General features: G+C 42.9%; 1 protein-coding gene across 2 annotated transcripts in view; it reads left to right on the top strand.

Annotated features, from left to right (window-relative positions):
• The window catches only part of MYBBP1A (MYB binding protein 1a), a 91,039-nt gene that overhangs the window by 8,360 nt on the left and 68,251 nt on the right, over window positions 1-14,428 (top strand). For both annotated transcript variants that reach the window (XM_033921276.1, XM_033921275.1), the window contains exons 5-9: window positions 4,613-4,720; window positions 5,761-5,951; window positions 9,862-10,029; window positions 11,803-11,920; window positions 13,637-13,926. In XM_033921276.1, coding sequence (XP_033777167.1) covers window positions 4,613-4,720; window positions 5,761-5,951; window positions 9,862-10,029; window positions 11,803-11,920; window positions 13,637-13,926 — 875 coding nt within the window. The remainder of the gene's footprint in view (window positions 1-4,612; window positions 4,721-5,760; window positions 5,952-9,861; window positions 10,030-11,802; window positions 11,921-13,636; window positions 13,927-14,428) is intronic.

Below are 14,428 nucleotides of genomic sequence, written 5' to 3'. Positions count from 1 at the left end.
GCGCCCTCCAGCCACAGCGGCGACACCGGTCCTATTCTCTTTTATATGGTACTATAGCCAGCAACATGATAGAGAATGGATACAAGATGTTTTTCTGTTGGTACTATACACCAGCACGATTGCGAGCTCTGTATGGGAATGGATCGGATAAATGTTGGAGAGGATGTATAGAAGTAGGCACCTTCGAACATATTTGGTGGCATTGTAGTAAAGCACAGATCTATTGGGATAACGTAATTACCTTTATTGAGGAAGTACTAGGCATTTCGATCCCTAGGACCAGGGAATGCTGTCTCTTGAATAAGGGGGCCGGACGTCCTGCCCTTAAAACATCAGAAATGGATACATTTGATAATGACAGCAGGCCAACTTGTCCTGGCATCTGCCTGGAAACAGTTAGATTTACCAGAGTTGCCAGTATTATTGGCTAAAGTCTGATGTCTAAATTAATTGCTCTTCGGAGAAATCAGTTACAGAATTATAACACCATTTGGAGTGCTTATGAAATTTGGATTAACTCCCAAAATGATAGTACCAATTGATCTCTGATATATAATCCCCCATTGCCCCAGGTACATTAGTTAGATTGTGAGCCCACTGGTACAGATAGGGAGAAATACTTGAATACCTGAATGTTAATTGCTTAGGCTATAAATGGTCTATAAATACAAATATAAATAAATACAGTGAATAAGATGTGGTCATTGGCAGGGAAAATGTTTCTGTACAGCATTATCCTGATACTGTGTCACTGCTTTAGGCTTTTCAGCCTCTTAACCTGCCACACCATTATCAAAAAGGAAGCGTCCATCTTGAAATTTCTAATTTATTTCTATAAGTCACTAAATTATTGTTTAAAACTTGAGGTTGATAATTAAAAGTGATTTAACCAGCAGGAGAGTCTGCTGGCCGGTTAAATTACTTGTGCAGATCCATCTTCTGATTTATAGCAGCCTTAACCAGTTAGTGCTGTTGATTATCGGCACCAATCAGTATTCAACATATGCCTATCTAGGTTAACCGGACAAATTGGACTGGCTTTATCAGGTATTGCTTATGTGCCGAATATTGCATTTAACTGGACAAGGGATAGCCAGCTGCTAGGCCCTGTATTGACTATCTGAGTATAATGTTGTCAACGGCAAAAAAACAAACAAACCACTGACTGCCAATCAAATGGAGCAAGCTTCATCCAAGGCAAGGCAAGTCATAGGTTGCATACGCAGGAGTTTCGTCAGCCGTAAGCCTGAAGTCATTATGCCATTGTATAGATCCATGGTGAGGCCCCACCTGGAATACTGTGTGCAATTCTGGAGGCCGCATTACCGTAAGGATGTGCTGAGACTGGAGTCGGTCCAGAGAATGGCCGCCCGGATGGTCTTGGGACTCAAGGATCTCCCATACGAGGAACGGCTGGATAAGTTGCAGCTGTACTCACTCGAGGAACACAGAGAGAGGGGTGACATGATCAAGACATTCAAGTATCTCACGGGCCTCATCGAGGTGGAATAAGATATCTTCTTTTTCAAGGGTCCCGTGGCAACAAGGGGGCATCCATGGAAAATCAGGGGTGGGAAACTGCACGGGGACACCAGGAAATTCTTTTTCACTGAAAGGGTGGTTGATCGCTGGAATAGTCTTCCACTTCAGGTTATTGAGGCCAGCAGCGTGCCTGATTTTGAGGCCAAATGGGATAGACACGTGGGATCTAGTCACAGAGAAAGGTAGGGGAGGGTCATTGGGGTGGGCAGACTAGATGGGCCGTGGCCCCTATCTGCCGTCTATTTCTATGTTTCTATGTTTACCGCTGGCTGAAATTTACCCCTGTATTTTTAAATTTTTTTAAAAAATAGTTTTAATTAAATTTTTAGGTATACATGCAATATCACAACAGCAAACTATAAGACAACAGCAGAACCAGAAAGGTCTTACTTCTTCACGAAGACCTAAACGATCCAAACCCTGCACCAAAGACCCCCCCCCAAGCCTAACCCCACCCCCAACCCCACCCCCCGGCACTCCAGTGAAAAGTTTAATAGCGAACTTCTAGCCCGATGGGACAGTCCCTCCCAAACAGGAGCCCAAATTCTGCGAAAGTTCCTCCAGGGACCAGGACCACCCCGTCAAACATCCAGATATTCAAATTTTAACAAAGTAAGCACGTCATTTTTCCAAATGGTAACAGTGGGCACGCCTCAGCCTGACACCACAACAATAGAATACATTTCCTGGCCAGTAAAGAGGCTTTCTGCAGTAACAAATTTCCCCCTCTTGACAAACCCTGGGTGACCATCTGAGAAAAGAGCAGAATATCCGCCCTCAATGGAATCCACTTACCCTATACAGTTTGTAAGTATAGCGCAACAAAAGACCAGAATGTCTGGATACGGTCACAAGACCAAAACATGTGAAGTAAACCAGCAGGGGTAGACTGGCCCTTAGGACACTGAGCATGAGAGGGATACCCAAAAATGTATGCCAGGTAAGGAGACACATGAGCCGCAGAAGAAACTTAAAGTGCTGCTCCTGCAGCACTATTGAATAGGTCAGCTGAGGAAGATGTTTCATAAGAAGTCGAATACCATCCCCTGTAACCTGTTCAGAAGGGGAAAGATCCTGGTTCCACACATAACCTCATAGTCCCAAAGAGTATTAAAGCTACCCAAACTGACTTGATAACTGCCTCTACAATGAGAGCAAGGAGGTTGCGCTGCTCACTCATTTTCGTGTTACTCGTTCTTTTATTTTTAGTTTTTAGTTGGGTTTTTTTTTTTTAAGTTTCATTTTTGGTTTTATTTAATTCAGTTTACCTTTAATTTCATTTAATTTCAATTGGACGATTGCCTTTGGCCTTTTCGACCGCTTTCGATCGCCTTGGACGCTGCATCATGGCAGAGAGCCTTCGGGCGCTGGGGTGGAGAGCTGCACGCCGCGACCAGGAGCTGGGGCAGTGAGGCGGCGTAGAGCCAAGGCCAGGACGCCACGGGAGCCACCGCTGTCGATCCCCGCCTAGCGTCAGCCTGCCCGGCATCCACCTGACCTTCAGCCCACCTGGCCCGCGCATCCTGGTGGAGAAGAGTCGCCCACGTGCCGCAGTGGAGAGCTGCACTCCGCAGCATAGAGCCAAGAAAGAGGCGCGGCAGAGAGCCTGGATCGGGGCCGAGGCCATCGCGGGAGACCTACAGCAGTGCCGCTTTCCCCCACTAGCGCCGCCGCTGCCCATGACAGCAGCGCTCCCTGTCCGGAAGCAGTGGTGGAGCGGAGAGACACGATTCGAGGTCGGGATCTGAGCGACCGTGCGCCCAGGCGCTGCGCAGGGGAGCTGAACGGGGAGCATCCAAGTCGTAACTGTAGCTAGAGTTCTGTGTAGTGTGTCTGACATTAAGAGCATTGGTTGGTCAAAAGGAATGAGGATGGTGATGTCATCAGTATAGCTATAAGAGGATAGGCCTTGTTTGTTCAGGTAAACGTCAAGAGAGGCCGTATATAGGTTGAAGAGAGTAGGGGACAGTGGGGACCCTTGTGGAACGTTGCAGGGGTTGGACCAAGGTTTGGATTTTTCTTTGTCTGATTTTACTTTGTATGTTCTGGATTTTAAGAAACCTTCAAACCATGAGTATACTTTATCTGAGATGCCTATTGAGCCCAAGATTTGCAGTAGGATGTTATGGTCTACCAAGTCAAATGCCGCCATCAGGTCCAACTGTATGAGCAGCATTTTTTTTTTCCAATGCTGAATACTGGCACTTAACCAGACAACTGCCAACTCCGCCCCCAGAACGCACCCAAAATAGCCAGTTAGTGCTACTGAAAATATTTGGTTAACACCAAACATTTTCAGCAGCACTAATTGGTTAAATGCCACAGAAAATGACCGGTTAGCCCCAAACAAGCAATTTAATAGGCCAGGAGCAGTTTCTGGCTAGTTAAACAGCTTTTAATATTGACCCGATAAGCACTAAAACAGTGCTTATTTGAAGATGATTTAAAGATTAGATTGATTGTTTGAGTATTGAATGTATTTTAGTATTCTTAGCATTATTGTTTTGTGAGGTAATCTACCTTTAGCCACTTTAGAGTTAAGAGGACTGATAATGACAATATTAAATTAAACTGAATTGAAGAGAGTCCGTCCACTATTCAGCACTATTTAACGGGCCAGGAAAGGCTCCTGGTCATTTACATAGCACTTAGCCAGCTAAGCGCTAATTCAGTGTGAGATGACTGCTGAATATTAAGGCTTAGCGGCTAGCTCAGTCACTATGTCAAGCGGCATAGCTGGTTAGTGCCAATATTCATTGACTTGACCAGCTTAAGTTGAGTGGCCAGATATGCCTGCTATTTATGTGGGTCTATCTTTGGCCACTATAACTTAGCTGGTCAGGTGGCTTAACCGGCTGTGTCACAAATGGCTTTAAAACAACCCCCATAAATTCAGTGTTGGTTGCCAGATACTGCCTGGCATTGAATATCTGGGTTCGTTGACAACCACGGGAGTCAGCCTGGCTAACTCCCATGATCTGAATACCGGGCCTAGTGTCTATAGGCACTAGTGAGATGCATAGATTTTTTTTTTAGGTACTCTAAATCCAAGTTTTAAAACTCTTTCTAGGACCCAAAGGCCCTTGTGTGGTCTGTACAGCTGCTGCAGAGTCTGGCTGAATACAGAGAATACCTGAAGGATTTGCCCAGGAAAACCCTAGTTGATATCGTTTCTGAGGTAAGTGTAATACTTTTTCATAAAGTTTGGGATGCAATACGTCAGGTTTAAGAGCATCAACATGCAAATTCATCATTATTCTATGTTTTGAGTGGAAACTTCTAGACTCGTTGCTAAAAATGTATATCCTAAGAGGCTGAAAATTTGAGTTATGAGTGAGATTTCTGAGAAAAAGACAATGTCCTGTTGCAGTTTGATTAAAAGAACTAAACAGGTAGCTTCCTTAATGGAGGAAGGTGAATAACAGGGTGCACCAGGGATATGTACTGGATCTAGTGCTTTAAATATATTTATAAATGATCTGGGAATGGGAACAATGAGTGAGTTATTAGATTTACAGATGACAAAAAATTATTCAAAGTTGTTAAATCACAAGCGGATTGAGAGTATTTGCAGGAGGATCTTACAAGATTGGGCATCTAAATGGCAAATTAATTTTGATATGGACAAGTGTAAAGTTATGCACATTAGGAGAATAGTTGCAGTGTCTTGCAAACTTTTTCCATCGCCGGACACCAAACTTGAGGCTGTGTCCACAGGGCCTCTGAGTATGCGTGGATGTTGACTGGTGATGTCACACACATGTGCATGATATCATCATGTCGACGTATGCACATGCTACGGGGGCGGGGGGAGGGCTTCCAAAACTCAGACAAACTGCCGGGTTGAAAGCCCTCCATTGCTTTGGGGGGGAGGGGTGGCAGATAGGAGGAGAGGCACCGGTGCCGACAGTGACCAACTTGTCTCTTTCACGGCTCACATGGAATCTTGCCATGGCACACTATTCACAATCCACTGACTTAAACAATAGCTTAATCTTCTTTATTTTGGGAGACAGACAATCAACATTCTCTGGCTTGGTGTTCAGCACCTCTGCAAATGTCTGGCAGCCATCCATTTCTTGTTGTAACAGACGGCTAATTGATCTGTCCTCTATAAACTTATCTAAGCCATTTTTTTTTTTTTTTTGAACACATGTGTTTGTTTGGCCAATATTTAGTTGCTATATCTCTTGTTTCTTTTCTGCTTGTACCACTTAGTTGCCAGAAGCTACCTTTGAAGAACTTCTCCTGGGGGTTCTGCAGGCTGACCTGTCCTCTGCACTAAGCACTCCAGAACAGCTGCACCTCCTGTTGGTTGGGATACAGAAGTTTCCAGGGGTTCTGAAGCCAAATAAATTGAAAAAACTATTGGGGTCATCTGCCATCGTCACTGGGGAAAATGTGCCAAAGTATGAACTTAAAGAGTCTCTAATCATGTCTTAGAAATTATATGGAGGAAAAAAGAAACAATCCAACTTTATATGTGAAAAAGTTATTGTTGTGCATTGCTTGCTTTGATACAATCATGGACTCCAGAAGCATGGAGGTTTGAATGACCTACTGTGATTACTGGGGAATGTCAGATGATGAACAAATTTGACACTTGATTTTGATAATCGGTGGTCACCAGTGATTCTCGCTGAAAAGAAAAATGTGAAGGTTTGAACTGAATTTTTAATTTTCACCACATTTTGGAGTTTAAAATGGGCTTCTCCTCCCCAGAATCACATAACCTTTAGAGCAGAGTTCTGGCAGGCTGATTCTGTTCCTGGAGAAAACTGGAATTATTTTAAACAATTGTGGTCCAATAGGGACTACCCCCACCAAAATAAGAGAATCGGCACATAAACTTTTCAAACTTAATATATGTTCACTGCTTGATCCAGGTTAGCAGGTACTCAAGGTCATTTTCATATGCTGAGAGGCTCTGTTGGGATGCTGGGAGGGAAGCGGGAAGATCCGGATTGAGGCGGGGGTGGGTCAGAGCCGGGTGAAAACTTATTCATGATTTTTCACACTTTGCGGTCCGGCTCTGCCTCTGCACCAAACCCCCGTGAATACCAAGGGAGAAGTGTACATCGTTAGTCTGACATCTCTGCTAAAACCTGTCCACTTTGGGAGGCCCTGCTGGTGGTGGAAACTACTGACGGCATAGCTAAAACTACTAGGTATGACTATTGACAAAGGCTGCACCATGCAACCACAAATAAACAAAACAATACAGAAATCTTTTGCAGTAATGAGAAACCTTAGACAAATCCAAAAATTCTTCGAAAAAACACAATTTCAGCTCCTAATACAATCTCTAATCCTAAGTATCCTAGACTACTGCAACATCCTTTACCTCCCCTGCCCTGCAATAATGATTAAACAATTACAGACAATTCAGAATACAGCTCTGAGACATGTCTACTCATTGAAGAAACATGACCACATTACTGAGGCATTCATCAACTCACATTGGCTTCCAATCCAGGAAAGAATACAATTTAAATTCTACTGTATACTATTTAAAACTATAAATGGAAACAGCCCAATCTACCTAAATGACCGCCTCATCCAAACTACCTCTACCAGGCATAGAAAAACACCCCCCCCCATTCACTTACCCCCCAATCAAAGAAGTAAAACGGAAAAAACTATATGACAGCCTACTAGCCACTCAAGCAGCAAAAATAGATAACCAAATCTCCAACCTATTGATAACAACCCCAGACTACAAGATGTTCAGAAAGGAAATAAAAACTATACTCTTCAAGAAATCCTTTAGTAAAGCTTAATACCATGAATACCCCTTCTTACCATCCCCTCCCCAACCCCTGATCCTTCTTATCCCTCTCTTGGAAACGATCTCTGATCTAACTTTGTAACCCTTCTTCCATAACTCTTTTTGTAATCCGCTTTGAACCGAAAGGTAATGGCGGAATAGAAATCTGTAATGTAATATAATTATTATTACTATGCCAAAGAACAAGTTGACCAACTATGGAAAAGATACAAACCTGGATGTCTGACAATAAATTGGTACCGAACCTGCAGAAGACAGAAGTAATGTTTATTTGAAATGATGAACAGTTACTAAATATAGGAGAATTACAGATACAAGATATGAGAGTTCAAGTTTTGTAACAAATGAGGATGTTGAGGGTTTACATGGATTCAAAGCTTACTCTACAAGCTGACACGTTACAGGTTATTAAAGGAGCTTTTTTTCAGCTTAGAATATTAGAGTAAAACATTTTATGACAATTGTCAGACTTTCGGACAGTGGCACAAAGTTTGGTGACTACGAAACTAGACTTTTGGTCATAGGTATTGCAAAATCTAAACTTAAGGCACTGCAGGTTGTACAGAATACTGCTACAAGACTAATTACAGAGGTTTCTTGATATGAGCGTTGGGAGCAGTGCGGAGCATTCAGCCTATGCTACAAACTGCTATCATGGTTTTGTAAAAGGGGGGATTATTAAGGTATTGGTATTTTAGACCAAGAAAACCCTGTCATAAACTAAACTAGACTAAACCTTGGGTTTGTATACCGCACCATCTCCATAGTTGTGGAGCTCGGCACGGTTTACAGGAATTGTAATGAGAAGGAACTCCATGGAAGGGCTAGATGAAGATCAGAGGGGAGAAGAATGTTAGAGGGCTAGGATGACGGAAATGGGGGGAGTGTTAGGTTTTGGAGAAGAGCCGGGTTTTCAGATGTTTACGGAAGAGTTGAAGAGCACTCAGGTTTAGAAGAGGGGAGGTAAGGTTGTTCCAGAGCTCGATAAATCTGAAGGAGAGGGAAGTCCCCAGTTTTCCTGGGTGGGAAATGCCTTTTAATGAGTCTTATACTGGCATCCAATTGTGATTCTACAAGTGGCACCTAACTTTGAATGGCACGCAGTAGGTTCCGAGTTAAGCGCTGTTTATAGAATAAATACTAAAATAAATAAAATGCACTTAACCGCATGAGTGGCAGCTGGCTGCATATAACCAGATATTCAGTTTTGGCACCCAGAAGTGACATTGAATACCTGGGGATAACATTGCCAACAGCCCAAAAAAATTCTGACTGCCACTAAACTGCTATAAACTCTGCTATAAACTAATCTGGGGACTGGCCCCCAGCTACCTACTACCTCACTTCGAATTCCACTCCTCTATTAGGCCTACCAGAAACCGTAACCTCTTTACCTACCCAAATATCATAGGCTGTAGATATCGCACCTTCTTTGATAGAACATTCAAATTCCAAGCAGGTAGACTGCAAACTTGGACAGGCTACTTCACTTATGCCGCCAGAGAATCATATACAGTGGTGCCTCGCATAAAGAACACCTCGCACAGCGAACGCTGCACACAACGAACTTCATGTCATGATTCATACAACGAACTTCGTTTCACACAACGAAGTCGCCCGAGCTTCCACGATTGCTGCCGATGTATTGCATCCTTCCGCGCAGGCACTGCAGGCAGTCGTTAGTCACTGCGCTTAACGCGTTTCACATAACGAACTTTTCGCATAACAAACTTGCTCCTGGAACGAATTAAGTTCGTTGTGTGAGGCACCACTGTAGTATCTTTAGGAAAGAACTAAAAACCACATTGTTTAAGAAATTTATAACCTAACCAGACTTCTCCCCTAAAATCGGAGCCTCCTCCCATCCCAAGGAGTCCGTCTACCCTCTTCTGCCAAAATTTCTATCTTTAATTGTTACCAGTTTTTCCCACTGGTGCCCGTCCTTCGTTCCAATGTACCAAGTTAACAACTTACTTCTCATCAACATCTTATGTTATCTTTTTCACCTTCGCAGTCTTGCACCTTTGTAACTCAAAGCGCAATCTCCTTTCTCTTCTCCTACTTATGCTCTGAATATCGTCGACTGTATAATGCTACTCATTGTGAAACCGTGTAATACACAGACCCTGTAACTCTCCTGTTACTATCACTAGATGTTCAATGCTATACTCTGTAATTCGCTGTCTGTACAGTTTCTCTTCATTGTAAACCGCCTAGAAGTCGCAAGATTGTTGGCGGTATATAAGAATAAAGTTATTATTATTATTAGCTGAATATTTGCCCCATAGTAGTGTTGAATATATTTAATTTTTTTAATGTAGCAGCTGTTATTCTAAAATATATGTGATCACTGCAGCTGAAAATGTACCCCAGAGTATTTATAGAAAAGCCATCTGCACAAAAAGTGGCTTTTTGAGCTATGAGTGTCCTAGACTGAGGAACACCATTCTTGTCCTGTTCGAGTTGCATTTGACTGGGAAAATATTCTCAGAATTTGGCGTGACTTGACTTTTTTTAATGTTTACTGGTAGGCTGGTTGAACTCTTGAAGATGGCTGCTAAGTCTGTGAAGAAGGAGCGGAGTCTTCCAACCGTGGGACTGGATCTCCTGCGGGTCTCACTGAAGGAGGGAGCATTTCAGCTTTTTTGGGAGGACGTGGTGGAGAATGGCCTGTTGAAGGACAAGTCAGGCCCTTGCAGGTTAGTTTTAGTTCTCTCTCTGTTCTGGAGGAATGAAGGTGAAAACGGTAGACAGAAGGAATCATGTTTATTAGCAGCTTCTGTAGCTTGCAGTAGGGGAATTGTCTTGTGTGTGTTTTGATATAACCCACCTAGGATGGTAGGATAAAGTGTGATAGAAAAATTTGAAATAAATAAAATGTAGAGAGAAATTTTAAGGGCTTTTTGCTAAGCTGCATTAGATGCTAATGTCTGCCTAATGCAGCTTAAATTGCGTGCCATGGGATGTACTCGAACAAGACAAAAAATAGAACCCTAAATGGAGGAGGTACAACAACAAGCCAACAAACGAAAAAACCTCCCTCACCCCAAGAAGTCTGCAAAGATTAGGGAAAAGAGATGAAGTCCAACTCCAAACTAAGCAGAGAATGACAATAATTCTATAATTTAATTTAAGAGCATTAACCGGACAAGCCCTCAGTCACACAGCAACCTCTGGAAACTCCAGGGAAAAGCTGTCGCGAATTTACACCCAGAAAGGTGTTAACTGCGAAACATCCCCGGGCTTGCTCCGGATAATGTTTGTGGTGCTTAACTGGTGCAAAATGTGCAATGTGTGAAAAAACTCAAATGAAAAAAACACACATTATCAAAATAAAGAAGGAATTCATCTCTTACCCCTAAGCTGGGGGCCAAACTGGAAAGTTAGTGTCCAAATCCAACCAAGCTCAAAAATACACAGGCTGTAAGGACTTAGCTTCTCCGTGTGTAATGGAAATGGTGATCCATAAGCAGTAAATGAAGTGAATGTCCAACGGACTCCGTTTCGGGGGTGAACCCCCTTCCTCAGGAACCGCACTGCTCGATGACTCTCAAGTTCGTGAATGAAGCAGGAAAGAAACTCATTTGAGTTTTTTCACACATTGCACATTTTGCACTAGTTAAGCACCACAAACATTATCCGGAGCAAGCCCGGGGATGTTTCGCAGTTAACACCTTTCTGGGTGTAAATTCGCGACAGCTTTTCCCTGGAGTTTCCAGAGGTTGCTGTGTGACTGAGGGCTTGTCCGGTTAATGCTCTTAAATTAAATTATAGAATTATTTTCATTCTCTGCTTAGTTTGGAGTTGGACTTCATCTCTTTTCCCTAATCTTTGCAGACTTCTTGGGGTGAGGGAGGTTTTTTCGTTTGATGGGATGTACGGTACTCGGGCATCCTACAGTAACTGCCAAATGTGTGTGCATTAATAGCTTTCTAAATTTTTATTTTTTGAGGGGGGAGGAGAGTGGACATTCCTGCATTGACTAGTTAGCACATGTACATTACCATGCACTAACTGGTTACACATGGATAGCGCATGATCCCTTACTGCCTACAAAATGGGTATACATGGGGTAATTTTTTCAAAATAGCCACATGCTAATAGCAGCATTAGCGCATGTTTCTGGGGTTATAAACACACTTAATCTTCAGCAGATTGCATATTCAAATTATTATCTGGCAAGCAAGCCTAACAACTTCAAGACTCTCACTCGACATTAGCAAATGGCCATTAATATAAAGATTTGAAAATCGGTGATTTTATAGCTGCAGTAAAAATGCCCTTAGCATGCAGGAAAGGCCTGTGGAGGGCATGCTAAAGTCACTCCCCCCTACCCCCCCTCTGCAGCTTAGTAAAAGACCTCCTTATTTAAGATTTAGCCCCTCAGGATCTTTTTGTCACTGTGTGACGTAGCTGTTTGCACAGTTCTGTAACCTCTGTCTGATTTTTGTTCTTTTATTTTTTTTCTTTAGTTACATGTGCTTTCGGTTACTGGGTGCTGCCTTGCCACTTCTCTCTCTGGATCAGCTTTCGCTGCTGCTCAAGGGATCAGTGATGCAGCATTACGGGGAGCATGTTGTGACTACTCAGGTGGGCATCCTCCGGGGTTCCTCTGATTTGTGATTGATGATTTGGGTGGTCTTTGTCCTTTTTAAAATATATTGTTAACATTTTTCTCCAACTCTTTTGGGTTGTGTGCTGTGATTTTTCATTCTGCCTTCCGTCGTCCTCATAAAAATTGTATAAATGGGTGTGTGTTTGAATATGCCAGTCTTCAGCTAGTACAGTTACCAGGTTAAGTTAAATGCCAGCACTGGTATTAAACTTCATCCATATAAGAATGCGCCTGCCTAGCTTTTAAGATCCTACACCTTATCCTCCCTCCCCTAATTCTACTATCTTGGAACTCCTTGAGTCCTGATATCACCAGATCCACCCACAAACTTAAACTGTCCTTCCCCTCACTAAAAGGTATTCTCTTTGCTGGAAAATTAGGAAAATCTCTCTTCTTCAGAATCACTGAGCTATGGAATAACTTTACTGCCCCACTACGGAATCTAAGCTCCTTCCAACTATTCCGAAAGCATTTGAAAACTAGACTATTCACAAAAATGTAATGCTCTCTTCCCCCCTATACTTAAACTCCAACCCCGTTATGCTGTTCCTTCCTTACATTAAGCTCTTGTAAACCATGCTGAGTTCTATAATTATGGAGAGGATGCGGTATGTAAACTTAAAGTTTAGTTTAGTATATGGTATTGTAGCAGATGGTAGATAAACCATCTGAGAAAAGTGAAGTGCTTTAAATGTTAGACATACAATTTTAAATTGACATCTGAACTGAACAGGCAGCCAATGTAGGTAGATCAGTAAAGGAGTGACATGATCATATAGTGTGGCTTTGCAAAGAAAACGAGCAGCTGAATTCTGAAGTGTCTTCAGACAACATAAGCTTGCTGTTCAAATACCATAATAAACTGTATTACAGTAATCAATTATTGAAAGAACAAAGGCACGAAAATCTAAAACAGAACTAATTGATCTGATTTGCTGAAGCCAATAATAACCTTTTTCAATCGCTTGTGAGATCTGGGGATCAAAAGAAAGTGCAGGGTCAAAGTGGACTCCCAGATTATGAAAGGATTTCACAGGGATCAAGTCAGTTTCAAACTAGAGGTCTGCACGGGAACGGGGATCGCGGGAATCCCCCCTAACCCACGGGACTTCCATGGGGACCCCCCTCTGGCTCACGGGACTCCCATGGGGACCCCCCTCTAGCCAACGGGACTCCCACGGGGATGGAAGGCTTTGGAAGCAGGGTTCGTCCATATAATATAATGGACACGTCAGCCTTAGTAAAAGAAGGGGTTTATAAGTTAATTACCTGAACAGAAAACAAAGGGTTCCACCAAAGAGATTCCACAAGGAAAACAGGAATTGATGATCCTGTCAGAAGTAATTGCTGCTTTTTATAGGGACGGGCGGGGATGGAGATAATTTCTTGCGTGGATGGGTGGGGACGGAGAAGATCCTGACAGGGACGGGTGGGGATGGAGAGGATCCTGATGGGGATGGGTGGGGACGGGCGGGGATGGGTGGGATTTTTGTCCCCGTGCAACTCTCCATTTCAAACAAATGAATGTCAGTATTTGGTAATGCAACAGTCCTGTAACCCTTTAGCTTTGATCCTGCTCCATGAGCCATGGTATGAAAATAATTAAGAAACAAAAGAGAGATGTTCTTGGTGCTTGAACTTAGTCTCCTGTATAATTTTGTGGTGGTTTTTTTTTTTTTTTTTTTGTCCAGCTTCCAGAGAGGTTTAAGTTTGCTCCTGAGATGGAGGGCTATGTGGATTCTTTCCTGGAAGGATGCGCTGATGTGGAGCAACAACTGGCAGTGCTGCTGGGCTTTTCCACTCTCACTAACGAAGGTTATCCTGTGGTGCCCAGCCAGTGGAAGGTGGTGAGGCACCTGCACCCGGCTGCTCTACAAAGATATATTGACTGGCTGAAGACCATGTTTGTGAACCCTGACCTTGACTGCTTATTGGATTTCAGCACCCGGCGGCAAAAGCAGAATCTGGACGGTACAGAAATGTGAGCTTGCTTCTCATTTTGCAGTTTGTACACCCCGAATGAGTATTTCAGCAGATTTCTTTCTCTGTATATGCTTCAACTGCTAGAGGCTGGAATGGATGAGCCCTCTGCTCTCTCTGTGCTCTATGTTAGAGGCAGGATGCTACTTTAAGTAATCTTTGAGGTTTTCCAAAGTGTGGTAGTGCTTATATTATTTTATAGGAAGGGAGAGGAGGGGCTGGGCTTGATTTAGAAAAGCCCATGGCTGTCTCACTCTGTGCTTCTTTAAAGCTTATTATGGATGCCTCTGTGGGAAGCTGCCAGCAGAAGGTGGTTGCAAACAAGCCCATTGACCTTATTTCTTTTAAGCAGTAAGGAATAGGTAGGGCATCCAGCTTGTTTCCCATAAATTGTAATTTTAATTTGTTCATCGCTTAGAAATATGATTAAGCGATTAATCAAAACAATTATTAAACTTGAAACTTGTTCATAACCCTATTTCAGGGCAGATTATTGTACCTAG

This window comes from Geotrypetes seraphini, chromosome 15 (genome assembly GCF_902459505.1).
Source record: "Geotrypetes seraphini chromosome 15, aGeoSer1.1, whole genome shotgun sequence".
Lineage (NCBI taxonomy): Eukaryota > Metazoa > Chordata > Amphibia > Gymnophiona > Dermophiidae > Geotrypetes > Geotrypetes seraphini.
This window is presented reverse-complemented; position numbering and strand designations above follow the sequence as displayed.